This window comes from Bos mutus, chromosome 20 (assembly GCF_027580195.1).
Source record: "Bos mutus isolate GX-2022 chromosome 20, NWIPB_WYAK_1.1, whole genome shotgun sequence".
NCBI classification, from domain to species: Eukaryota; Metazoa; Chordata; class Mammalia; order Artiodactyla; family Bovidae; genus Bos; species Bos mutus.
In genome coordinates this window covers 62,111,182-62,136,292 of record NC_091636.1, presented here as the reverse complement: position 1 = coordinate 62,136,292, position 25,111 = coordinate 62,111,182, and the positions used below count along the sequence as shown (strand labels likewise).

The following is a 25,111-nucleotide window of genomic DNA, read 5'->3' as shown; positions in this document are numbered from 1 at the left end:
CTGGGTTGGGAAGATCCCCTGCAAGAGGGAATGGCGACCCACTCCAGTACTCTTGCCTGGAAAATTCCATGGACAGAGGAGCCTGGCGGGCTACAGACCATGGGGTTGCAAAGAGGCAGACATAACTGAAGCGACTTAGCACACACACACACATGAAGTGTTCTATTAGGCCCTGGTGATCAAAGCTCTCAAATGAATTTTTTTTTTCATATATAATGTTTGGATTTCATATCCTATTGAATATATCAGGTGTATCTATGGTCCACCATAAGGACTGAGAGGAAATTTTTATTTCCTTTTTTTATCTCTTTTCCTCTGAAAGACACCAGTCCCATTTCAGTAGACAATCCAAGGTCTGGAGGCTCTTGTTGACCCAAGAGGCAGCCACTTACGGGGGCGGGGTCACACGGTCACTTCAGCACAATGAAAGCAAAAACAGTTCTTGCCCCTTTGGACTTTTGTCCAGTACATCCATGTTATAAACAATAAATCATATGCCGACCAACCTTTACTGCCAAGGAGAAGGGTGGGCTCTGGCCACATCACACTTCAGGTAAAATGTCATCTGTCTATCATCTATCCATCTACCATCATCTCTCGATCCATCTATTCATCTCTCTACTTATAATCTATCATCATCTGTCCTTTCTCTCTCTCCCTGTGTTTGAGTGTGGGGAAATGATGAAAAGAATGCAACCTGAGTAACCATGAGCATTTTGAATTGACTTTCTCCTAGCTCTAACTCTGGCTCTGGAGGCTTCTAGCCGAATCCTTTCACGTCAGCCTGGTGCAATGTGCTCTCATAGAACCACAGGCAGCAGAGACATCTGCCTTCAAAGGTTGCCAGTGCTGGAGCGCAGACTCAGAGTCACACGAAATACACAGCTCCTGGTAGGGTAGGGGCTCTGGGACACACATGAACTTCTCCCTGCACAACCTAAGCCCGGGAATGCATCCTTCTGATTCCTTTTGGAGAAGCTAAACCAGCTATTCAGTTATGCACAAATTACGTCTATACCTCGTCTCTGCCTTGATGAGCTTTACTATTTCGTTCTATGACAGGAATGGAATGGAAACACTGTCCTTGAAGCTACATATTTCTCTCTCTCTACAGGGGCTGGGGACTTCCCTGGTGGCTCAGATGGTAAAGTGTCTGCCTACAATGTGGGAGACCTGGGTTCGCCCCCTGGGTCGGGAAGCTCCTCTGGAGAAGGAAATGGCAACCTGCTCCAGCACTGTGGACAGAAAATCCCGTGGACAGAAGAGCCTGGTAGGCTACAGTCCATGGGATCCCAAAGAGTTGGACACGACTGAGCAACTAAACTTTCACTTTCACAGGGGCTGGAGCCTTCCTGGGAGGGGACTCAGAAAGCTGTCTTCCTATAGTAGATAGTGCAAGAAGGTCCACCTTGTGAGTAACTGTAGGACAATTGATATGAAAATGTCTGTCTACTCTTCTGTCCTGGAAATGAGTTTTGCATTTGCACAACTATGCATGAACAAGAAATCTTTTGGTTGCTATTAAATTTGGAGAAAGAACCGTGAATTTTAGACTCTGAGTTGAATTAAACTATGTAGAAGCGAAGGGGAGAAAGTTTTAAAGGAAGATGGCAGCCAATTTCTTTTGTTATTTAATGTTTTATTTTTTCAAGAACAGTTAACATTTACTAGGCACCTATTGGCCTCAGTCACTTGCATCTAAAGAGCAAAGCTAAGTTACCCCCAGCCCGTGTCCTTTTGAATGGTTAGCCTTAACTTCTTAGCTCTGTTAACCATATTCTACCATTAGCTTCAAGTTTGCTTTTAATCATCTAAATCCGTAATTGTCTACTGCTCCCTGCCACACGAACAAAAAAGTTTCAGGGGGAAATAAGGCGAGCAGTTTACATTTTCCGTGGATATTTCAAGTAATTGGCCCCAAAGTGAAATTATTGAGTTGGCCATGGTTTTATCATGTTCTGAGGGCATTAAACATGAAAGGAGATGGGCAAGTAGAAAGGCTTGGTATCCAAGAACGTGTGAATATGTGAAAATCCTATAACTTTACTTCCACTGGCTTAATATCCTGAGTCACTAGATGGTCAGAGAGATAGAGTACAAAAGGAACAAACTGATGTACATTTATACTAAAAAGCAAAAACAAAGTTTGTACAAGATGAATAGCAAATGAAATTGCTTCTATCAAAATAAAATCTCACACGGGTCATTTTTGTACATACGTGGACACACACCCACACACGCAGACACACAAGCAAGAATGTGTATTTTTGTCAGATAGGTCCTTGGAAATAGACATTCTTAGCAAATATGGATGACAGATCAATTGTAATTTATTTTCTTTTAACACTGTATCATCATAAAGAAAACTGGTATAAATGAAAAAATCTATTTCAAATATCTACATCTAAAATTTTAGGCAGTGAAAAAGCACTTTGTTGACAAGGAGTGTGGAATGATGGATGTTAATTGTCAGAAACTGCTGAATGCCTTGTTTAGTTGCCACAAACAAATTCACATATCAGAACGAACAATACTGCTAAATATTCCTTTTTTTTCCCCATTTTTTTTTCCCTGTTGAAACTTTACTGGGAGGAAGAAAAAAGAAAAACTGGAAATCCATACATCTTTCAAAAGTTTGAAATTGAAGCAATATTTAGAACCATTGATGAGGAGTCGCCGAGGCATTGGTGTAATATACACAATGCTCTTGTCTTCTTTAATCTGTAATGTACATCGAATACTTTACAACAATGCATTAACAAAAGGCAAGAAACATCTTGCTGTACAGAGGAACCCCAATGCAACTTGAAGCCTAGAATCACAACGGATGGAGAGAGTAAACAAAGCGTGACAAGCCGTCCCTCTAAAGTGTGTGAACTATGTCACCGCCTCTGTGCTTATAACCTTCGTGCCCCGTCACCCTGACCGCCTCCCGTGCTGCCTTCGGCCACATCCCGTGGAAAGCACTTTTTAAGACTCTACAGCCCGAACTAGAAAGGTGTAGCCCGATGTCAGATTGAGGATCACTTTCTACTGACTTTCAAGTGAACGTTCATGGAGCTTTCTAAAATAGCTCTTAAATGTTTCCTTCCTGGGTATCCCAGCCTTCCTATGGAACAGGCTTTAACAAACTAAATTTGCAGGGGGGAAAAAAAATAGCAATGTCTGTGGTCTGCATGCACATGCACGGTTCCCGGGGTGCCCGCCTCACACCCAGGAGTCGGGGGAGGCCGGGTAGTGGCTCGTTTCATAGTTCAGTTCACTGTAGGGTCGGGCGGCCGAGTAGAAGTCGACGTAGTTGCCGGTGGACTTGAGCCCCAGGTGCATGGCGTACTCGCTGGCGGGAGGGCGGTGGTGGACCTGGTCCTCGAAGAAGGACTCGTCGTAGTTTCTCGTGGAATTCGGAAACGGCTGGTAGGTCTCGTAGTCTTTTCTGCTGGGCTCCTGTGGGGCTGGCTGTGCTGAAACCTGCCCAGGAAAGGAGAACCACCTGGGTTAGCGCGTTTGCCCTTGACCCACCCTTGACCCCCACAGCCGACGCCCTTGACCCTCCCTCAAAGTCAAGGCTCTGAGCGTCCTCCATGTGGTCAGATGCCAGGACTGCACTTCCCTGACTGACTTTCTGTTTCACAGTTGGCTCCTGAGTCCACATGCTGTCATTCCAAATAACCTTTTTATAAAACTACTATTCTGGCAAAGTACACATAACATAAAAGTCACCATGTTCATCATGTTGTGTATAACTCGGTGGCATTAAGTACTTAAGTTGCCTGGGCCACCGTCAATACCAAATGTTTTCAGAACTTTTTCATCACTGCAAACAAAAACTTATATCCATTCAGCTTAAGTCCCCATCTCCCCTTTTCTTAGCTCATGGCAATCACCATTCTATTGATACTTTCCATCTCTGTGAATTTGACTAGTCTACATACCCCATATAATTGGAATAATACAGTAGTTGTCCTTTTGTGTTTGGCTTCTTTCACTTAACCTCCTCAAAGTTATCGTTAATATAATGTCCTCAAGGTTAATCCATGTTGCTGCAAGTGACAGAACTTTCTTGCTCTTTAAGACTCAATAATATTGTATGCAGATTCTGTGTTTGTTCATGTATTCATCCATAGATGACAATCATGATTTCTACTTTTTGAATAATGCTGCTATTAACACGGAAGCACTAGGATTTGTTTGGCTCCCTGTTTTCAATTTCTGGCGGGGTAATGTAAAAGAGTTGGACACAACTTGCTGACCACATAATATCAACAGCAAAAAATGTACCAAGAAGTAGAATTATTGGATCTGATGGCAATTCTATGTTTAAGTTTTTGAGACACAGCCCAAACTTCTAAGACAGTTGAATCATTTTACCACCTGTTGTTCAGTCATTAAGTCAGTTGTGCCTGCCTCTTTGCGACTCCATGGACTGCACCACACCAGGCTTCTCTGTCCAACACCAACTCCCAGAGGGTGCTCAAACTCATGTCCATTGAGTCAGTGATGCCATCCAACCATCTCATCCTCTGTCGCCTCCTTCTCCTGCCCTCAATGTTTCCCAGCATCAGGGTCTTTCCCAGTGAGTTGACTCTTCGCATCAGGTGGCCGAAGTATTGGAGCTTCAGCTTCAGCATCGGTCCTTCCAAAGAAGATTCAGGGTTGATTTCCTTTAGGGTTGACTGTTTTGATCTCTTTGCTGCCCCCGGGACTCTCTTAACCTTTTCTAAATTAAAGATGTATACCCTAGATTCCACAGAACACAAATAGTTTCTGTTCATCTTCCCTGCATTTTTCTCCATCACACCTCAGTGCTGTAATCCCAGATGAAGAGAAAGTGAAGATGTACAAGGTCTCAGGGTCACTTGGGCATCTTCCTGCCAGCTCGGAGGGCTGTGGTCAGTACTTCTCTGGAGGATGGAAGCTTCTTGCTAAAAGGACCATCCCATTACACCTGCCCAAGTGATGTACCACAGCCTTAGAAGGAATCCATTCAAAACAGTTTACACCAGCAGTCCCCAACTTTGTGGCATCAGGGACCCATTTAATGGAAGACAATTTTTCCACAGACAGATGTAGTGGGGAGGATGCTTTCAGGATGATTCAAATGCTTTATATTTATTGTGCACTTTTTTCTATTATTATTACATAAGCTCCACCTCAGATCATCGGACATGAGATCCCTGGTCTACACTCTGAAGGATCAAAATGTTTCCTAACTTGGTTCACTTAAGAATTTATGTGACAGGAATCCACACAATATTGTAAAGCAATTATCCTTCAATTAAAAATAAATTTAAAAAATTGATGGGGCTTGAGAATAACATGGGATTATGAAGCCTTTGGTTGGGGGGACAGGGGTCTTCAGAATTGACCAATGTCCTCCAGCCCCACTCAGTGCTCCCTATTTCCACTCTTGTCCGCTGCAGGTTGTTGTCTGATCAAGGGGGCCTTGAGGGGCTAAAGGGATCACAGGAGCTTTGAGAGCAGAGAAGTCTGGAATTGGTTCTCTCCCTCCCCCCTGGCTTAAAGGACAGTAAAACAAAGAGTGATCATAGGCCAGTAATTAGCACTTTCAGGTGGAGCCCTGGCTTCCTGTGGCTCTGGGGTCCTTTCCTAAGCTCCAACAATGAGGATACCCTCAAGGCATGGGGCAAGGACCATACTCAGGGTTGCTGCATAGGGGCATCCACAAAACCCACAGGGAATGATGCGTGTGTGTGTGTGTGTGTGTGTGTGTGTGTGTGTGTGTGTGTGGGAAGGTCTGGTGGGAATGATGGAACCTGCCTGAAGAAGAACACTTTGATCACTTTGGAGTGGCCCTGGTAATTCCCTGCTAATTTAACTAAGGCTCAGCATGGAAACATCCTCTAGACATTGGTCTTCATTAATAGATAATGATTTGTAATTAGTACGTTGTGTGTGAATGAATGCTTCTAATGACCTGCCCATAATTCTTCTCTTAAGTAAGCAAAACTCCCTCTTTCATATGTAATTGATTTACACGAATGAGTCGCAGAACTGCTCTTCAGAGAGGTGAACTTCATCACAGCTGCCATACAGAAGGGCTCACACTTCCAGTTCATGGTAGCTGAAAGAATGAGGTTCCTGCCCATCTGTGACAGTCCACAGAGCTCAGACGTGTGTCAGCCTGAGAGCCTGGGCACGAAGGGGGACTTCAGGATCTGCAATTAAACGCTGCTGAGGCCAGCTGCTCCCGATCATGGGCTAGGCTAAGGTGCCCTTTGCTGGTCTTTGAAAAGCTGGTGCCATGTGGAACTTTTCCACTCTGACGCAGTGTTGCTATCCAAGTGTGGAGCACGCACAGGGTTAGATTTGGGAGGTTTGGAAAAAGTACATGGGGAGAGAACTAAGACTTACTGTTTCTACTTCAGTGGGCACTATATTCAACATTAAACAAATTTGTCTTTATTTAATCTTGTATATATATATACATACACATATTTATGTATGTACTATTACAGATACATATTGCATGTTTATGTCTGTCTATATCTATCCATCCTTCTGTTTATCCATGTGTGTGTATGTGTGTGTGTGTGTGTATGAAGTTGCTTCAGTTGTGTCTGACTCTTTGTGATGCTGTGGACTGTAGCCTGCCAGGCTCCTGTGTCCATGGGAGTCTCAGGCAAGAATACTGGAGTGGGTTGCCATGCCCTCCTCCAGGGGATCTTCCCTACCCAGGGACTGAACTCAAGTCTCCTGGGTCTCCTGCGCTGGCAAGTGGTTCTTCGCCACTAGCACCACCTGGAAGCCCATGTGGCCATCTATCACCCACCTCTTCATCTGTCTAATCTCCCTCCTTCTCTCCCTCAACCCTTCTCCCCTCAGTCTCTCCCTCTCTTCCTCCCTCCTTCACTTCCTCCTTTCCTTCCTTCCTCCATTTCCTTTTTTCTCTTTTCCTTCCTCTCCTTTCTTCCCATCCATCCTTTCATCCAATCCCTACTTTATAGGTGAAGAAACTGAAGGTCAGAGAGGCTGAGAAGCGTGTTCAGGATGCCACGGCTCGGGGTGGGGCAGGGCTGGGATTTGAATGCACGCCTGGCTGACTCCACGGTCCACATCCTCTCCGAGAGAGGGGTACAGTCTTGCTTGAGCTGAGGTGACCCCCACCTCAGGGTGCTAGCCTCACTGAATTGACTCCAGACCCTGTCATAAGAAGGGAGGCCGGTATACAGAGGAGACCAAGAAGCGATCTGACTTTTCTGTGCTGGTCTCAGTGGCTGGGGAGGCACGGCCAACGTCTGGGGGGTCTTCTAGGAAAGTTTCATACAAGGCTTGTAGCCCTCCTCCATTGTGGCTGCTTCTTTCATTTTTCCTTTTCACAACATGTTTCAAATTTCTTTTTGTTGCTATGTTCTCTCTGGACGGTGGACCTTTTTGGCTGGAGCAGAAGCTCATTTTAGTCTCTTATCTTGGGGAGTTACCTTCTTCAGTTCATCTGTATTGGTCATAACGGCCCATGTCAACCCCTTCTCGGGTTGAGTTCTGCAGTTCTGAGAGCTTGTGTGAATGAATCACCTAGGATGGCTGATGGCATCTGCGGTTGAAGGGATCAAATCTGCTCACTGGCCCAGTGGTACGGCCATTGGTTGATGAGATGCATTCACTGTGGAGTATGTTGGTTGTATTTGATCATTCAGGTGGTGCCAGCTGTTCAAAAACAGCACATTTCCCTTCCATGTCTCCTTTCATCTGGGTACAGTGATCAAGCAAGCAGCTTCCAGGTGTATCTTTCTGGTACAACCTTCCTGACACAGAGCAAGAGTGTGGATCTTCAGCAGAAGCCAGCTCTAACAATGATGGCCAGTGGCCAAGAGCTATAAAGACCATCAGTCCTTCTGTGATGACCACCATGGGGCAGGACAAGTGAGAAGTTATCGTTCAATAAAGGAGCAGAGGAGGTGCCCTCCTGCTTTTACAATTCCCACAGAACCACAGAGAAAATGAGCCATCAAGAAATATTTGCTAAATAAAACACACACACACACAAACACAGATAGATTCTTAAGTGTCTACCAGCCAAGGCTCCTCAAACTTGAACAGCCACGCAAAACACCTAGGCACCTAGCTAAAATGCAACTCTGCTGCAGAAGACCCTGAATGCGTGACGGTTACGGGGCCAGAGAGGTGTCTCTTCTGTGTTCCCAACAAGCTCCCAGGTGACGCTGATACTGCTGGTTCTCTCACGCGCCTGTGCAGCGAGGCACGACACAATGCCTTTCTTTCAGTTGCTCACATTCAACTTGACGTGTCTATTTCACTGGTAACTGTCATGTGCAAGGAATGCTTTCTTCCCAAGGAGAACTGGCTGGGTTACAGGAGCGCCTTAATCCACGCCTAGTAATTAGACAATCTGTCTAGTAACCAGCATCTTACACTTGTACATTTGGGGCTTTCTTTCAGGTTTTGCATCACAGTAGGAAAATCTGCTTTCTACCACCAGATAATGCATGGGGTTGTAGTGAAATAAAGACTGCTTTCAAATTCGAGGCTGTTCTGTTGACTGCCACCACCCACGTGGATATGGAGTCACACATGAGTGGAGAGCAGTGGGGGACGTTATTTTCTTTTTCTGTTTTTTTTTTTCAGTCATGTCTGATTCTTTGTGATCCCATGGACTATAGCCTGCCAGGCTGTTCTGTCCATGGAATTTTCCCAGCAAGAATATTGGAGTGGGTTGTGATTTCCTCCTCCAGGGCATCTTCCTGATTCAGGGATCGAACCCATGTCTCTTGCATCTCCTGCACTGGCAGGCAGACTCTTTACCAACTATGCCACCTGGCAAGCCCTTTTATGCATGTTAAATATAAGCTAACTTCTCTTTTATGATTCCAAGCTATTTCACAGGAGACGAAGGGAGAAATGAACACCAACTTGCTGCCTCTCCTTTACCTGGTTATGTTTGATGTCTTCAGCGGGCGCACCATATGAATTCCTATACAAAGTTGAAATTCCAGTAGTTTGAGCTGAAAGGGAAACAAAAGTATTAGCAAAGAATGCAAGACTTCAAAGGAGGAATGATGGTTATCGAGGCCAGGTTTTGCCCTGACCACGCTTGGTGTCACATGGACCATTCCGAATGGAAGAAATTCTTTCGCCCTGAACACTTCATTTTACATACCGATATTAAGAAAGAAGAAGTTATGCACTAATATAAAATCCCCAAAGCCTGTCAGCCTCTTGTAATAACATTCAGCTTGGAGACGGGGTCAGGGCAGGCGCAGCAAACAGATGGTCATCTTGCCAGTGCTGCGGTCTTTTTTTTTTTTTTTGGTGAACACCGGCAGATAATAAAAGCCTGTCACCTGCACTGAAGCGTGCAGGAATCTGGATCGGCCGCTTAGCTTTTAGCTGAAGAATGACAAGAATGAAATTTCTAATTTGAGCTCACAGAAGGGCCTGATCATCGCTGAGACAGTTCATTTCTCAGCGGTCTGATGGACAGGCAGGAAGTCCCGCCCACCTTGACCCCGCACATCCGCGGCGCTGGAGTCCTGTTCCACGCAGAGACGGAAGCCCCGCATCCTGGCTTGTGACCAGCCTGTGGTCTAGACAAAAGGCAGGAAAGGTCTCCTCCAGCTGCCAGCAGCTTCTAAAGACCTGGGCAAGATGCCCACCTGGCTGCTTCCTCACCTGGGGCCCTTGAGACGCCTGCAGCAGGCCCTAAGGAAGGGCCCAGGGAAAGATGCCCTGTTATAGCTGCTAAAAGGTCCCAGTTTAAGAAAGCTCTGGAAAACACTGCCTGTCGAGTGTCAGCAGGCTATAAAACACTTTTGTTGTGTTTTGTCACTAAGTTGTGCCCAATTATTTTGTGACCCCATGGATTCTATAGGCTGTTCAGTCCATGTAAATTTCCAGGCAATACTAGACACAGGGTCAAGGAGGAGACCTTTGAGCTGAAACCTGAATACCTGTATTCCTGTCCATGGACAAAATTTCATGGACATTTCCTCCTCCAGGGGAACCCTGTCATTTCCTCCTCCAGGGGATTTTCCCAACCCAGACGTCGAACCCACCTCTCCTGCATTGGCAGGTGGCTTCTTCATCTCTGAGGCACCAGGGAAGCCCATAAAACACTTAAGATATCAAGAAAAAACTTACCTTTTGCTTCTAGTATCTATGGGATCACGAAATAGGATGTCTCATCATCTCTTCTCTCACAGACACCAGTCACTCTAGACACTAAGTCAGCATAATCTATCACTCCGCCCATGATTATTACTAAAAGCACATAATAGCTGTGCAGTAAAATTCTTCTTGGGAAATTCTGCTTAGAATGTGGGAGCTGACAGCCCATTTCCCACTTTAAAGCCACTCTGAGAGACTCTGGTTGAATGCCCATCGCTCCTGTCTTTGCATTACCATGGAAACCACCATCCCTTGCCTGGACCACTGCTACAGCATCCTCCTCAGCAGCCCGGCTTCCACTCTGCCTAATCGGCTCCTCCATCCACTCTGGTCCCAGCAGCTAAGCCATCATCTTGTTAGACAGATTGGACTATGTCACTGCAGTGTCCTGCTCTCTGTGATTATGGTAAAAGCTGAGCTCCCATTACTGTCTCTGAAGCTCCGTGTGATCTGGACCCCACCTGATTTCCTGTAGCATTTCCCATCCTTCTTCCCTGGTTCAGGGGGCTACCCTGGCCCTCCTTCCTGGCCTGAGCATCCAAGTTTATTTTGCATCCGAGATGTTAGTCTTCCTGAGCCTTCTCCTGGAACTTACATCCCCCAGTCTCTGGACTACCTCTCTTTATTGGTGTTCAGGTTTCAGCTCAAAGGACTCCTCCTTGACCTTGTTAGTTAAAGGAACCCCGCCCACTTGACACCCTCTGTCTCATGACCCCATTTATTTTCTCCATTACACCCAACACTGTTTGCTATTACCTTGTTAACAAGCTTGTCCCATTGTTTACCTTGTATATTACTTCCCTTTACCTAGGAGACAAGAAGTTCCTTGAGGACAGAGCTCCGACTGTTCTGCCACTTTTTTAGGTCTCCCCAGCCTCTGGAACAGTGCCTGGGCTCAGGGCATGTTCACAGAGTGAGTGCTTTATTTGCTGAGTGAATTAATGAACGAATGAGTAAACCTTAGAAAAATCTGCCTTTGGAGCTATCATCTGCTGATGGAAAATGTCACTTCAAGGACAAGGTGAAATTTTTTTTCCTGTTACTCAGAATAAAATGCATTTTTTGTGGGGGGCAGAATGTGCATTCTCATAGCCTCAGTCTCTCTCCCTGTTGTGGCTTCTGAGCTAAAGATGTTCTACTGGAAGTTCCTCTCCTGCTTTTTGGCTCACTTCATCTGTTTAAAGGAGACCGTGTAGCTGACACTGAACTTGTGGCCTCTCTGGACATGTGAAGCACATGTCTCTCCCGGGTGATCTGCCCTTCATGCATCTGAGCAAAGAGTAGACTGGTAGGAAAATACCTTTATTTTTTTGTAGAGGCCCCAATTTTGCTCAGTTGGTAAAGAATCTGCCTGCAATACAGAAGACCTGGGTTCGATTCCTGGGTCGGGAAGATCCCCTGGAGAAGGAAATGGCAACCCACTCCAGTATTCTTGCCTGGAGAATCCCCATGGACAGAGGAACCTGACAGGCTACAGTCCATGGGGTCACAAGAGTGACTTAGCGACTAAACCACCACCACCACCAACTTCCAACTGAATCAACGTATTGAAGATTAGAATGGCTTTAAAGGCATGATAGAAACAGAGACGTTGACAAAACGGGATCGACCATTGGATGCTAAGGTATTTGGGGAGCTCAGGTGGGAGGGCAAAATCCGCAGGTGAATTCTGAAGTCAGGCTGTGCAGCTGCTGGGATCACACAGCCCTCCTCCGATGTGTGCTTTTGAACACATAATGCTCCCAGGGAATCATGACCGCGAGAAATAGCTATAACAGTTCTGCATGCCTGAGTGAACAGCTGACTTTGGCTTTCCAAGGGCCCTTCAGTGGCAGATAAACAGGAGAGAAATGAGACGCCCCCTAAGCCAGAAAATGAATACAGAGAAGGTTGGGGCGGGGGGAGCCTGGAATAAAAACCCAGATGGATCTGCATTTCTGAGAGCTCAGGAGAGGGGATGATAACCCAGGCAAGAAACTGCTTTTCACTTTAAAGCTTTTACATGCTGCATTTTGAGGGTGAAGCTTCCCATGGTTTTCCCACAGCAAGTGGGGGAATGGTCTAGGATGTTTTGTGATGCCTGAGAAATAAGGAAGATGGGAGGTTTTCAGATATTTTTTCAATGCACTGAACTTTGAATGCCCCCTAGATTTATTGGGGAAGAAGAAAAAGTACTGCGTTCGATATGCAAGTTCTAAGAAGTCTGATCTGCAAGTAAACACTGAAATGATGGGTATTTGCTAAAGAGAAGTGGAGCAGAGGTTGGCAATTCATCATTTGCATTCCTACATGGAATGCTGATGCCTGCCCAGCTCGGCTGGGGACTTGTTCATACCAACATGTGAAAGTGAAAGACTCAGTTGTGCTGACCCCAGGGAAAGGATACTGGAGTGGGTAGCCTTTCCCTTCCCCAGGGGATCTTCCCAACCCAGGGATTGAACCCAGGTCCTCCCACATTGTAGGAGGATTCTTTACCATCTGAGCCACAAGGGAAGCCCAAGAATACTGGAGTGGGTAGCCTATTCCTTCTCCAGGGGATTTTCCCAACCCAGGAATCGAACCGGGGTCTCCTGCATTGGAGGTGGATTCTTTACCAGCTGAGCTGCCAGGGAAGCCCATAAAAGAGGGCAAACACACCCTCCAATCTCACCACCACCACCATGATCGCCAACACCCTTACTCCTAATACCCCCACCTCCTCCATCACCAGCACCACGACCATCATCACCCCACTGTCACCATCAACGTCATAGTGATAACAACTAACTTTATGTAGGACTTGTTGGCTTAAAGGGCGCCTTCTTGTGGAAATATATTATTCAGTGATGATCTCTTGTACTTCTAGGCCTGCTGCAAGACTGATAGTAGAGTGTTGAACTGCATTTTTAAGTATAGAGAAAAGTGTTGAAGCCTCTAAATAAGTTTGAAAAATGACATCTATCTCAATACTGGAGTTTTCAAGGTTCCTGCCATTTTCTAGGAAGATTAAACATCTAGAAATATGTTAGATTTTATTTCTTATTCTCTGATGTCTGCAGGAAATGATCATGTACCACTGGAACTATTTCAACGAAAACACACCCACATTGAAAAACCTTTTGAACGATTCTACTGGGTGAGAGAGTTAAAGAGAAAAGGTCAACTTAAATAACAACAAAGCAGTTGATTTCACAATTATTCTCATAATTATAGTCTCAATTTTTCATCCCTGCCTGATGGTGATGTGGCTACCTGGGGCAATAATAATCAAAAAAGAAGACTCAGGTGAATTTCACTCCACTGCTCTGGAGTAATCAGTACAGAATAGATTCTCAGCTGCTCAGCATTCGGATTCATAAGCTCCTTTGTTTATGCTCATCTGCCACAGGGGGCAACACTTAGGGGATAAATGAACCAGGGAATGAGAATCAAAAGGTACGGCCTACGCTGGACTTCCCTTGTGGCCCAGTGGGTAAGACTCCATGCTTCCACTGCAGGGCGCAGAGGTTCGATCTCTAGGGGGAAAGGTAAGATCTCACATGCCATGGCCAAAAAAAAGGCACGTCCTCTGCAGTGCGCTCAGTTCCCCCACTCAGGAGATGTTTCAGGCATGAGGGTGGGGTGTTCTCTGGTGTTACACGGAGGCAGAGCGCTGAGCTGAGGATGGGGACCACAAGCATCTGTTTGTGATGCTTTTCGTTTGGCAGCCGGGTAGAGTTGCTAAGGAAAAACACTGCCTCTGGGGTAAATACACTTCCGATTAGAAAAATTCATCTTAGACGCCCTGGATCCAGAAGACAAGTTAATAAATCATCCAATTTGTCTGTTCTGCTTCCCTGCAGCTCTACACCTAAATAATATCAAGGAATCGCAGCTCAAACTCTTAGGAGTCTTCGGATAAGGCCGGGGTCAGTGTCTGTTTAGGGCTGCGCCCTGGTACCCCAGTTTTATGAACGCCCTAATCTGGCCTGTTCTGTTGAAGTCCTTATGGTCTATTTTCAGGAGGGGCCCATCTCCACATCTGCTTGGAAAAGGTTGTGGGATCCTGGGTTAGAAGAGATCCTGATGGTTCTGGCAGCTCTGCTTTCGAGGCATATACCCACCCCCTACCCCCGCCACACACACACACACACACACACACACACACACACAACACATGCACACACATTAATATGGCAAGTCCTGCTCCCAGAGGAGGGGCAAACCCAGGGTGGGAGGTAGGTGTGTGGGGAGGCTGGCGGAGACAATGAACGTGGACATGGAGCCCGAGCCAAGGAAACTACAGAATAGGAGGAGGGCTGAGATCAAGGCTGGTCACTAGGCAGGCTGGCTCGGGTGGGCTGGGTAGATGGTACCAATTTTGGCCTCTGCAGAGTCCCAGCTGATGAGCCAATGGGTGTGACTGGGGGAGTGAAGGATGAAGGGCATGACAGATCAATGCCTCCTGAAGGGAAACTGAGGTCAGTGGTTCTCACGAACCTTCTTGGGAGTTCTCCATGTTAAGAGGTTGGTTTCATGTCAAGAGGGGAAAATGTCTCAACAGCAGTTCTGGGGGTTTCCCTGAGTTCCTCTTCTGTTGCTTCTCTCCCATCCCTTCCCCTCCCATCTCCCCTCCCCTCCTTTCTCCACCCCCTCTCTCTTCCTCACTCCTAATGGGCAAAGCTTGACCACCATCTTGGGTTATGCCAACTGGGAAAAAAATCTATGGTGATCTCCTTCTCTAATTTGAGAGAATATCATGAGCTGGACAATGGAGAAGGAAATGGGAACCCAATCCAGTATTCCTGCCTGGGAAATCCCATGGACAGAGGAGCCTGGTGGGTTATACAGTCCATGGGGGTTGCAAAAGAGTCAGACACGACTTAGTGACTAGACAACAAAAACAGCACAATTTGGGAAAGTGAGAAGGAAAGGGACAGGGGAAGAAAGACCGAGGATTCTCCCAGCTGCTCCAGGAACAAGATGCTCCATGTCTATACCCCCGGCGTCATCTCATTGCCAGTCCCTGGGAATCTTGGCTGTCGCGCTCTCACGTCCTGCCGAGCTGCTGAGCTGAAGTCTGATGCCCCCACCCTCTGGCCTGCCCCGAGTCCCATCACCAGCTCCTCAGAGCAGACTCGCACAGCTGGGCTCACCTGTCATGGTGTCTTTCCTGGAAGTGTGCTCTCCTTTAGTTCCATGGTAAGTGGCGTTGCTGCCGGTGGACTCATAGTCTGTCTTCCTTTCTTTGAGGCTGATCATTTCCCGAGGTGAAGCTGGGGCACTTGCTACATAAAGAAATCGAAAGGGTCACTTTCTGCGTGTCATCCCACAGCACGTACAGCTTCTCACACAAACACGTGAAATCATAAAGGCACCAGGCTCAGCACAGGTCAGTATGTGTACACGGACCTGTCATTGATTTTTATTTTTGTTCTTTTGACTCTTCTCTTTCCGCCTCCCCTTATTCCATGTCACGCAGTGCTTTCTAGTTAAGGGGCCATGCAACTTGGAGGCAGGGAACTAAATACTATATCCTGGGAGCATCTTCCTGAGAGAGACACCCTCGTGGGGCTGTGACCTGCTCAAGGTGTATGGGACAGTTTTAAGAATGAGATCTGTCTTGGTTTCTTTTTCTTTCTTTTCTCTTTTCTTTCCCTTTCTCTCCTTTCTTTTCTTCTTCCTTCCTTTTAAAAAACTAGATGTGTTTCAGAAGAGTGATGACTGATATTGAAGAATCTCTGATTAAATCAGATGAGTTTTGCTTAAATTCTAAGTCACGCAGAAATGGCTGTAAAGGAAGGCAGAGGCTATCTGTGGGGCCAGTGTAGTCCCACCTCCAAGATCCTCTCCATCAACCTGCAGAGCTGGCTGGGGGCATGGTATGAGGAGGGCGCCTGTCTTCTGATGAGTGTCCTTGCTCCATTTCAAATGCCCTCAACACTCTTGCACACACACTTTGCACCCTTGATATTATCTGCCTGTCAGACCTGGAAACTGAGCCCTATCAACCCTTTGGGTCTTCATTTCTAAAATGACAGGTTGCAATTAGACCTCCCTGGGTTTAACAAACTGGTCCCAGAACAGAGGAAAAGATTTACCTGGACTAAAGGAAACAAACAAAAAGAAATTTCGTTTTTTAAAAAGATTAGGTGGAGTGGGAGCAACTAAGCAATGTGAAGTGGAGGTTAAGTGAGTGTGCTGGTGCTAAGGCAGCCATTATATGCACATCTTACAGGCTGACCTCAGGATTGGCCTCCATGCTCCTCAGTGAGGCCACTTGCATCCCAAGCTTAGTCAATTGCATCTCACTAGAGTGCAGGCATGGAGTCAGCCCCATCTTCCATGTCTGAGGGCAGTGCTTCAGAAACTTGTTTAACCTTGACACTCACCTGAGAACCTGGGGACCCTAAAACCAGATCCCTGAAATTCTGAATCTGAATTTTCAGTATATGGGCCTAGGAACCCATATTTAGTAAGTACACTTGGTGATTATTAAGGCTAGGGAATCTCTGGGGAGCTCTGGCTTTTAGGATAAATCTCTCTTTCTCTCACTGGTGTCCAAGCCCCTCCCCAGTCAAGCCTCAGTTTACCCTCCCACTTTTGATTCTACATCCTTTGTAGGGTCCCCCAGGTCCAGCCCACTGGGCCTGCTTGTTCCCTGAGCCACTTGATTGCTTTCACTGAACTTAGTATCTTCTATGTTCAAAGCCCCATGCCAGACACCGGGGACAGAAACACGAGTCACGGCCCACTTTCTAAACTTGAGGAGCTCTTCATCAGGTCAGGAAATAAAGCCAGAATAAATAAGAGGGAGAGGCTCAGTGGATGTCTCAGCCCAGTGATGGGAAGTTAACAAAAGGGGCCTTTACCCATCCTTTTCTGAAAGGCCCCCTACCCACCTCTCAGACCTTCAAATAAAATCAAGGCTTACTGCTCAGCTCTTGAAACTCTTAGAGGTTTCTAATCCTGGCTACCCATAAGAATTAATTACCTGAAATACTCAAAAATACATGGATGCTACACCTGGTTCCTCTCCCCAAGTGAATTGGATCAGAATATCTGGGTGTAAATCCAGTGGGAAACCAGGGAAGAAACTTGCAACTGTTCCACATATCTCAACCGGGCTCTGGGTCCAGTTTCTGCACATCCTCAGCACCCAGGCTACTGTGTCTTGCTCACCCCTTCCACCCCTGCCCTCTCTTCTCTCTCCATCTTCCTCTCCTGGGAGGGTCCCTTCCTGCTCTTGCTCCTCTGTTCCCAGGTCTACTGCATAAAGATTGGCCTTTTATGAGTCACTGCCAACAATCACGAAGGGACAATATTTTGGAGCCTCTTGAACAAAGCTTTTAAAATGAGAATCTAATATTGCACAGATGGTGGGCATTACAAAACTATGCAAGTGTGTAACTATCTCCTGAGACCTCACACACAGTGGTCCGAGTCTCCGGTAATCCAGGATGATGCTCCTGGAAAAATCAAATCATGCCCATGAGTGTTTATTGGGTGCCTTCGATGTGCTGTGCCAGGGGACTACCAGGCGGGACTTTGGCTGCATCCTTGGGATGCTGGCATTCTGAAAGGCAGTGCTTTTCTTCCTGGGCACCTTCCAATTTATTATATGATTCCATCTTCCTAACACGGACTGGTTCTTCATAATTAGAGCTCTTAGAAATACCATCCTTGAGCTTCCCAGACTCACTGCTCTTTACCTATTTGTTGTTGCTCAGTTGCTCAGTCGTGTCTGACTCTTCATGACCCCATGGACTGCAGTATGCTAGGCTTCCCTGTCCATCACTATCTCCCTGAGTTTGCTCAAACTCATGTCCATCGAGTCAGTGATGCCATCCTACCATCTCATTGTCTGTCATCCCCTTCTCCTCCTGCCCTCAATCTTTCTCAGCATCAGGGTCTTTTCTGATGAGTTAGCTCTTTGTATCAGGTGACCAAAGGACTGGAGCGTCAGCTTCAGCATCAATCCTTCCAGTGAATATTCAGGGTTGATTCCCTGAATTAGGATTGACTGGTTTGATCTTCTTATCTTTTTAAGAATTATGAAAGTATGATGTGTAAAAGGCCACTTCCATGCTTCTGAGGCAAGTGGCACTTTCTTGAATTACACGGGGTTTCCTAAGTCTTGTTCAGTGTGAAGCTAAATGTTACAAGCAATAACACAGCACTAAAAATAAAAGCTTTCAAGGGGCTGGGAGAAGGTAATTTATTCCAATCAAATAGTCCCCATTCATTTCTGATTTTCCCCACTGCTCTGATAGTAAAGCATGATGTAAAGTTTCATGACAAACGTGCTCACGGGCAGAGGGGACACCCTGCCGAGGGCACTCTGTACTGTGTCCTTTGAGATGTGGTTCCAGAAAATATAGTTTCTTTGGCAGGAGGAGGGCAGTGAAGGGCAAGGAAAAACTTTTGTTAAATAAAGGCTTATATACCTGCATGTGTGAGTACAATTATTCATTGCATGCTAGAATAAACCAACAATAAAATCTATTCCATTTATATACTAAGCAATATGTTCATATTTTTCCTTCAATGAGTTCTTTAATCTTTGGCATTACATAAGCGATTGAAAAAGGGTTTAAAAATAAGGTGTCTTTACAAGTAGATAAGAAAAGCTAGTTCCCAAGTTAAGCAATAAAAATGAGACAAAGGCAGGGGCAATATAGAAGTAGGGGGTTAGAAGGTATAAATTATTTTGTATAAAATGAGCTAGAAGGATATATTGTACAATGCAGGGAATATAGCTAATATTGTACAATAATATAAATGGAGCATAATGTTTAAAAATTGTGAATCACTATATTGTACACCAGTAACATATAGTATTGCATACCAATTATATTTCAATAAAATTTTTTGTAAAAGAATGAAACAAAATTAGAAAAAATTAAATTGAATGTTTTAAAAGTCATGGTTGGTTGTAATATGAATATGCAAATGACTTATCTGCTGGTTTACAGGTAATAATAAAAACCAAATCAGGTATAGAACAGTAATGAAAGCTGGAACGATAGCTCTCCAATGCATGTCATTCTCAAGGAGGGAAGAGCACACCCTCTTTCTCCTGTATCCCAATTACAATCAATAAAATGCAACTTAAACTACCTGAAGTTGGAAAAATGTCTATGGAAAAGCCTGACCTGCAAACACTCGGTGGTTCTATTTATTCTTATTCCTCCCTGAATGCAGGTCCAGGATGTGTATTTCATGCCTATGACACCTCTTAGAGATTTGTAGAACTCTATGAGAAAGATGTCTGTTCTGAGTTTGTGCATATAGAACACAGAGTTACCCCTGCTATAGAAAGAAAACAGATGCATTTCACATTTCTAGCAAATGTCCCAGTCGGGATGGCCCTCCCTCCGGTCTGCGGGGTCAGCTAAGGGGCTTGGATCCAAGAGAAGCAGATAGCTGGCCCTGGACCCTCTTACCTGAGCGGTTGTTGGGGGACACGCGCACGGGGGAGATGGAAGGCGTGCGGGATGAGGAGTAGGGTCTTTGCCGATCCCTCTCGATGGTTGAAGATGAGGCTACGAAGTGATACTGTGACCATCCATCCTGCAACAGACAGCACAGCACACACCCATCATGTGGGGAAGGCACGGCGATTCCTCACCTCCTGACACTGGGCGTTCAGAGCATTCGAATTTGCGAAACGTTTCTCCAGTCTGTCAGAGCAGATCTCAGATTTCTGCTTCTCTATCACCCTGACGCTGGGAGGGCCTACCCTAAGCGCTGGCTTTCCTTTCCAGGTGTGGAATAAGCAATCCCTTTGCAACTCTGCTTTGGCCTGAAGATTGTATTTAAATGAAAATAGGATGCTCAGAGGCGCTTCCCAGGTGGTGTGAGTGGTAAAAACCCACCTGCCAATGCAGGAGACATGAGAGACACGGGTTTGATCCTGATTTGGGAAGATCCCCTGGAGGAGGGCATGGCAACCCACTCAAGCATTCTTGCCTGGAGAATCCCATGGACTGGGGAGCTTGGCAGGCTACTGTCCACAGGGTCGTAAAGAGTTGGACACGACTGAAGCGACTTAGCACGCAGACACATAGGACGCTCAGAATGACCCTGAAACAACGTTTTACCTACCTGGCTCCAGCTCTGTCTGGCCTTCTTTTCAGCTTTAAAGTTTTCCGAAGTCTTTACTCTTTTGTTCTTGGGACCAATCTGTTAGTGATCAGACTGCCGAGGACCACTGTCTCTTTCGGTTCATCTCCCTTACACTGTTTTGAGCCTCTTTTCTGCCCACATTCCCACATTCCCACCAGCTCAAGGCCTTCAGCATGACTGGTGCTGAGTAATCACACCTAGGTTGCTGTGTTCTCTGAATTGCTCCCAGGAATTATTAGAGCATATTAAAAATGTGCTTAGTCACTCAGTCGTTTCTGACTTTGCGACTCCATGGACTGCCAGGCTCCTCTGTCCATAGAATTTTCCAGGCAAGAAAACTGAAGTGGGTTGCCATTTCTTTCTCCTATCAATTAATTCTCCATTTACCTTCCAACATCTGGTTACTATAGGAAAAGCATATATACCATTTTTCATTATGAAAACTAAATAAGTACATCATGGATCATTTTGTATTTAGAAAGCACAAAGAAGAAAATAAAAATAACCAACAGTTCCACTCTCTCTTCTTCCCCTGAGAACTCCTGTTAAGATGTTACAGTATTTCTTTTTTCTTTCATTTTTTTTTTTTTTTTAATTCAAGTTCAGTTTTTATCAAAGCAAGATGTCAAACAGTACTGGCATTATCAAGGAAAAACAGATACCTGCCCCACTCTTAACTTCTGCTTAACAGACACAACCATTTTCAACTCTTTTGGTTTTTTTCCCCCCTGACTTTTCTTAGGGACTCAATTCTCTATAAGGAATCATTGCAAACATAATCAGATGAAAGCTAACCAAGAATAGAATTTATACTCATTTCAATGTTTGTGTCTTTCTTTATGTAATTCTCATTATTGCTCTATTTGACTGGTAGGATAAAGCCAAAATTAGAAGTATGCTATTTTAAAAGCTGTTTACTCCACGACAAGATTTTCTCAACAGTCTCATGGGTTAGATGCTATTATCATCTCCATTTTACAGAGGAAGAATCTGAGCTTTAGAGAGTCAATGGGCCACCCAAAGTCAAACCATAAACAAGTGAAAACTCATGGTAATACTACAATGTGACACACTGAAAACATACAAACTCTAATTTGAAAAGATACCTGCACCTCGGGTTCACGGCAGCACTGTTCACAACAGCCAAGACAGGGAAGCAACCTCAGTGTCCATCGCAGGTGAATGGATAAAGAAGGTGTGGTTATAAACACTGATGCAATGGAGTACTGCTCAGCCATAAAAAGGGATGAAGTAAGGTGATTCGCAGCAACATAGATGGGCCTAGGGAATCTCACACTAAGTCACGTCAGACAGAGAAAGACCAATATCACATGGTAACACCTAGGTGTGGAAGCCAAAAGACTGACACAATAAACTCATCTGAAAGACAGGAAAAGCTTGTGGTTGGCCAAGTACTCCAGGAATAGTCAACAAGGGAGCAGGGACCTGGCTGATGGCGAGAAGCCAGACGCTGAAGACACAGGCTGGGGTTTCCAAGCCCAGAGAGGAGCAGAGACGAAGGTCCTGGGGTGGGAAAGGTCTGGGCTGCTGTGAGGGGAAGAGAAAGTCTCTGTGATGGAAGGGAGTGAGCAGGAGGCAATCAGGAAATAGGATACCTTATGGGTGTCAGGGCAGTCCGGGGAGAGTCAAGTAGCAACAGGGAGATAAGATAAGGAGCTTTTCCACAACAGTCAAGGAGAGATGAACCTGGCCTGACTGGGGGCTAGTGGTGAGCTAGGGGCTGGTCTGACATCAATGGTGGGAGGATCTGCTGATGCCTGGGCTACTGGGTGTAGAAATGTGTGTGTGTGTGTATGTTAGTCGCTCAGTTGTGTCCGACTCTTTGCAACCCCATGCACTGTAGCCCACCAGGCTTCTCTATCCATGGGATTCTTCAGGCAAGAATACTGGAGTGAGTTGCCATTGTCTTCTCCAGGGGATCTTCCCAACCCAAAGATCGAATCTGGGTCTCCTGCATTGTAGGCGGGTATGGAAGAGATAAATGACCTTGATGCTGCTGGTGTGAACAATGGGGCTGGCGATGCCATGCACTGAGACAAGGGCCAGTGGAAAGGGAGTGGCTTTAGGAGGTGAGATCAATAATGCCATCTGGGACGTGCCGAGTTCGAGATGCCTGCGGGACACGACAGAAAAGAGAATAAAGCAGAAGCGGAAACCTGGAATTTCAGGAGTGATGTCAGACCTGAGGCAAAATTTTGGAGTTCTGTATACAGATATCATATAAAGTTAAGAGAGAAGATGGAAGCCTTGCATGTGAGTGCAAAGAGAGCAAAGCAGAGGGCACAGGGCTGGGGCACTGCAATACTGAGTTGGCACAGAGGGCACGGGGAGGGCCAGGATGAGCTGGGAGCGGAGCTAGAAGGCTGTGATGTCAGGCAAGATCAGGAAACAGGGACCAAAAACGGACCTCTGAGCTTGGGAAGACGGAAGTCAGCATGACCGAAACAAAAGAACTTTCTTTGGTCTAGCTGGTAAATCTCTTAACTCAGGTGGGCTCAAAAGATAGAAAGAATTGATGAAAGAGAAATGGTGAGTACAGACAGCCTTTGGCAAAGACTGACTATTACAGGGAGCAGAGAAATGGGGCTTGAAGAGCTAGAGCAGCTCAGAGATGCTTTAATATACCCCCTGGAGGAGACTGCAGTGTTTCACATGCTGATGGGAATGTCTCGACACAGAGGAGGAAAAAACCTGGGATGCAGGAGAGAAGGGAAATAGTTCTTAAGAAAAGGAGGGTCTTGTTTTCTGACATTTCCTGAAGGGGCGGGGTCGGGATGAGAAGCGAGGTCATCTGCTGAGAGTGAGGAACAGTTGGAGTTTAGAGGATGGAAGAAGAGACGGGAAGGTAGGGAAGAGGAAGGAAGAGAGGAAGAAGAGACATGTGAGATGGTTCTCAAGGTAAGCAGGGAGCAGGTTGACCCTCGCCCGGTGGTCCAGTGGCTGGAAGCTGAGATGGAACTTGAGGCTGGTGGCAGTGAATTCATGGGTATGGGATGACTCCTTCACCCAGGGTGGTGTGTTTTCTCTCCAGCCACATTCGGCTGCCCCAGAGCAGGTGTGAGGAGATGGAATTGGATGGGGGTGGTCAGGAGACTGACCTGGAAGGAGACAGGGACAAAGAGATGCAAAGGGCAGGTCATGGAAGCTCTTGGAATCTAAGCTGGGTGGCGAGGAAAGTGGAGATTGGCGAATGCACACTAGTCAGTGGAGTGAGGATCTTCAGAGGGTCGGGGCACTTCACAAGTGCTGGGGGTTTCCTTGATGGAAGGCAGAGAACTTTCTGGAAAGAGCAATCCATAAAGAGACATAAGAAACATGAGTTTGATTCCTGGATTCAGAAGATCCCCTGGAGGAGGGCATGGCAATCCACTCCAGTATTCTTGCCTGGAGAATCCCATGGACAGAGGAGCCTGGCAGGCTACAGTCCATAGGGTCACAAAGAGTCAGACACAACCGAAGCGACTTAGCATGCACGTATGCATGGGTATTGGATATAGGGGGGTCCTACTGACAGCAGACCATGGGTTCAAGGGCAAAAGGACGGGAGGTGGGAAGGAGGAAGGGGGAATGCCAGGGCAGACGGCTGGCTGTTCAGAGCCTCTGAGTGAGATGAGTCTAGAAGTGACAGCCGACCCAGCAGTCTTGGGCAGTTGGTGGTGACCAAGGTAAGAAGTGTACAGGGGCAAACAGCTAAAACCATCACAGGGAGGGTGGGAGCCATGGGAAGAGGCAGGTGTCCAGGTAGGAGAAGAAAATGTACTGTCTCCGCAGGAATTCGGGGCATTCCTCTTAAATTCTCAGGGGGTGGGGTGGGATAGGGAGGAAGGGAAGGGGCGTGTTACAGAAGCACGTAAAGTATTTCAGAAGGGAATGGACCCATTGCTCACATACGGGAACAACTTACAAATTTGTTTTAAAAAGATATTCCTTTCTTTTGAGGGGAATGCTTTGTTGGCAGCAAATGTCCTTAAATAGGTCCCAATTGAGGCAGATTATTTTACGTTTGTCTCACCTGCAATTTCTTTTTTCTTTTTTAATTTTTAATTTTATTTTTTAACTTTACAATATTGTATTGGTTTTGCCATATATCAACAGGAATCCACCACAGGTATACACGTGTTCCCCATCCTGAACCCCCCTCTCTCCTCCCTCCCCGTACCATCCCTCTGGGTCATCCCAGTGCACCAGCCCCAAGCATCCAGTATCGTGCATCGAACCTGGACTGGTGACTCATTTCATATATGATATTATACATGTTTCAATGTCATTCTCCCAAATCTTCCCACCCTCTCCCTCTCCCGCGGAGTCCACCTGCAATTTCAAAGACGATGTACTGTGTGTGCGTGGAGTGTTCTAGGTTGTGGCTCAGGAAATTGCTTTAATCAAAACCTTGGCTTCTTTGGTCATGAGTAACTAATGGTACTCCATATACCATGAAAGGGGGGCACAGTACTTCATAATAAGAATACTGGCTAATATCTGATCTGTTCTAAAACCTATGGAGACATCAGGGATAAACGTGGCCCAGTTCTAGCCTGGTTTGACTTGGGCAGTATCACTCTATTACTCGGCATCTCCCTCTCACACAGGTAAGTACAGATGTTTTGCGCAACAGTTCAGAGTTAATGATGCTTCCCAGGGGGCGCTAGTGATAAAGAACCTTCCTGCCAATGCAGGAGGTGTAAGAGACATGGGTTCGATCCTTAGGTTGGGAAGATCCTCTGGAGCAACCCACTCCAGTATTCTTGCCTGGAGAATCCCATGGACAGAGGAGCCTGGTGGGCTGCAGTCCATGGGTCACAGAGAGTCGGACACGACTGAAGCGACTTAGTTTGCACAGCACAGATTCCACTGAGACCAG

At 46.1% G+C, this 25,111-nt stretch overlaps 1 protein-coding gene across 1 annotated transcript in view; it reads right to left on the bottom strand.

The window, feature by feature from the left end:
- Positions 1-1,678: 1,678 nt before the first annotated feature.
- Positions 1,679-25,111, bottom strand: part of CTNND2 (catenin delta 2) — a 1,090,646-nt gene continuing 1,067,213 nt past the window's right edge. Inside the window, 4 exon segments of the mRNA XM_070357848.1 lie at positions 1,679-3,468; positions 8,908-8,981; positions 15,258-15,389; positions 19,548-19,674. Coding sequence (XP_070213949.1) covers positions 3,208-3,468; positions 8,908-8,981; positions 15,258-15,389; positions 19,548-19,674 — 594 coding nt within the window. The 3' untranslated portion in view covers positions 1,679-3,207.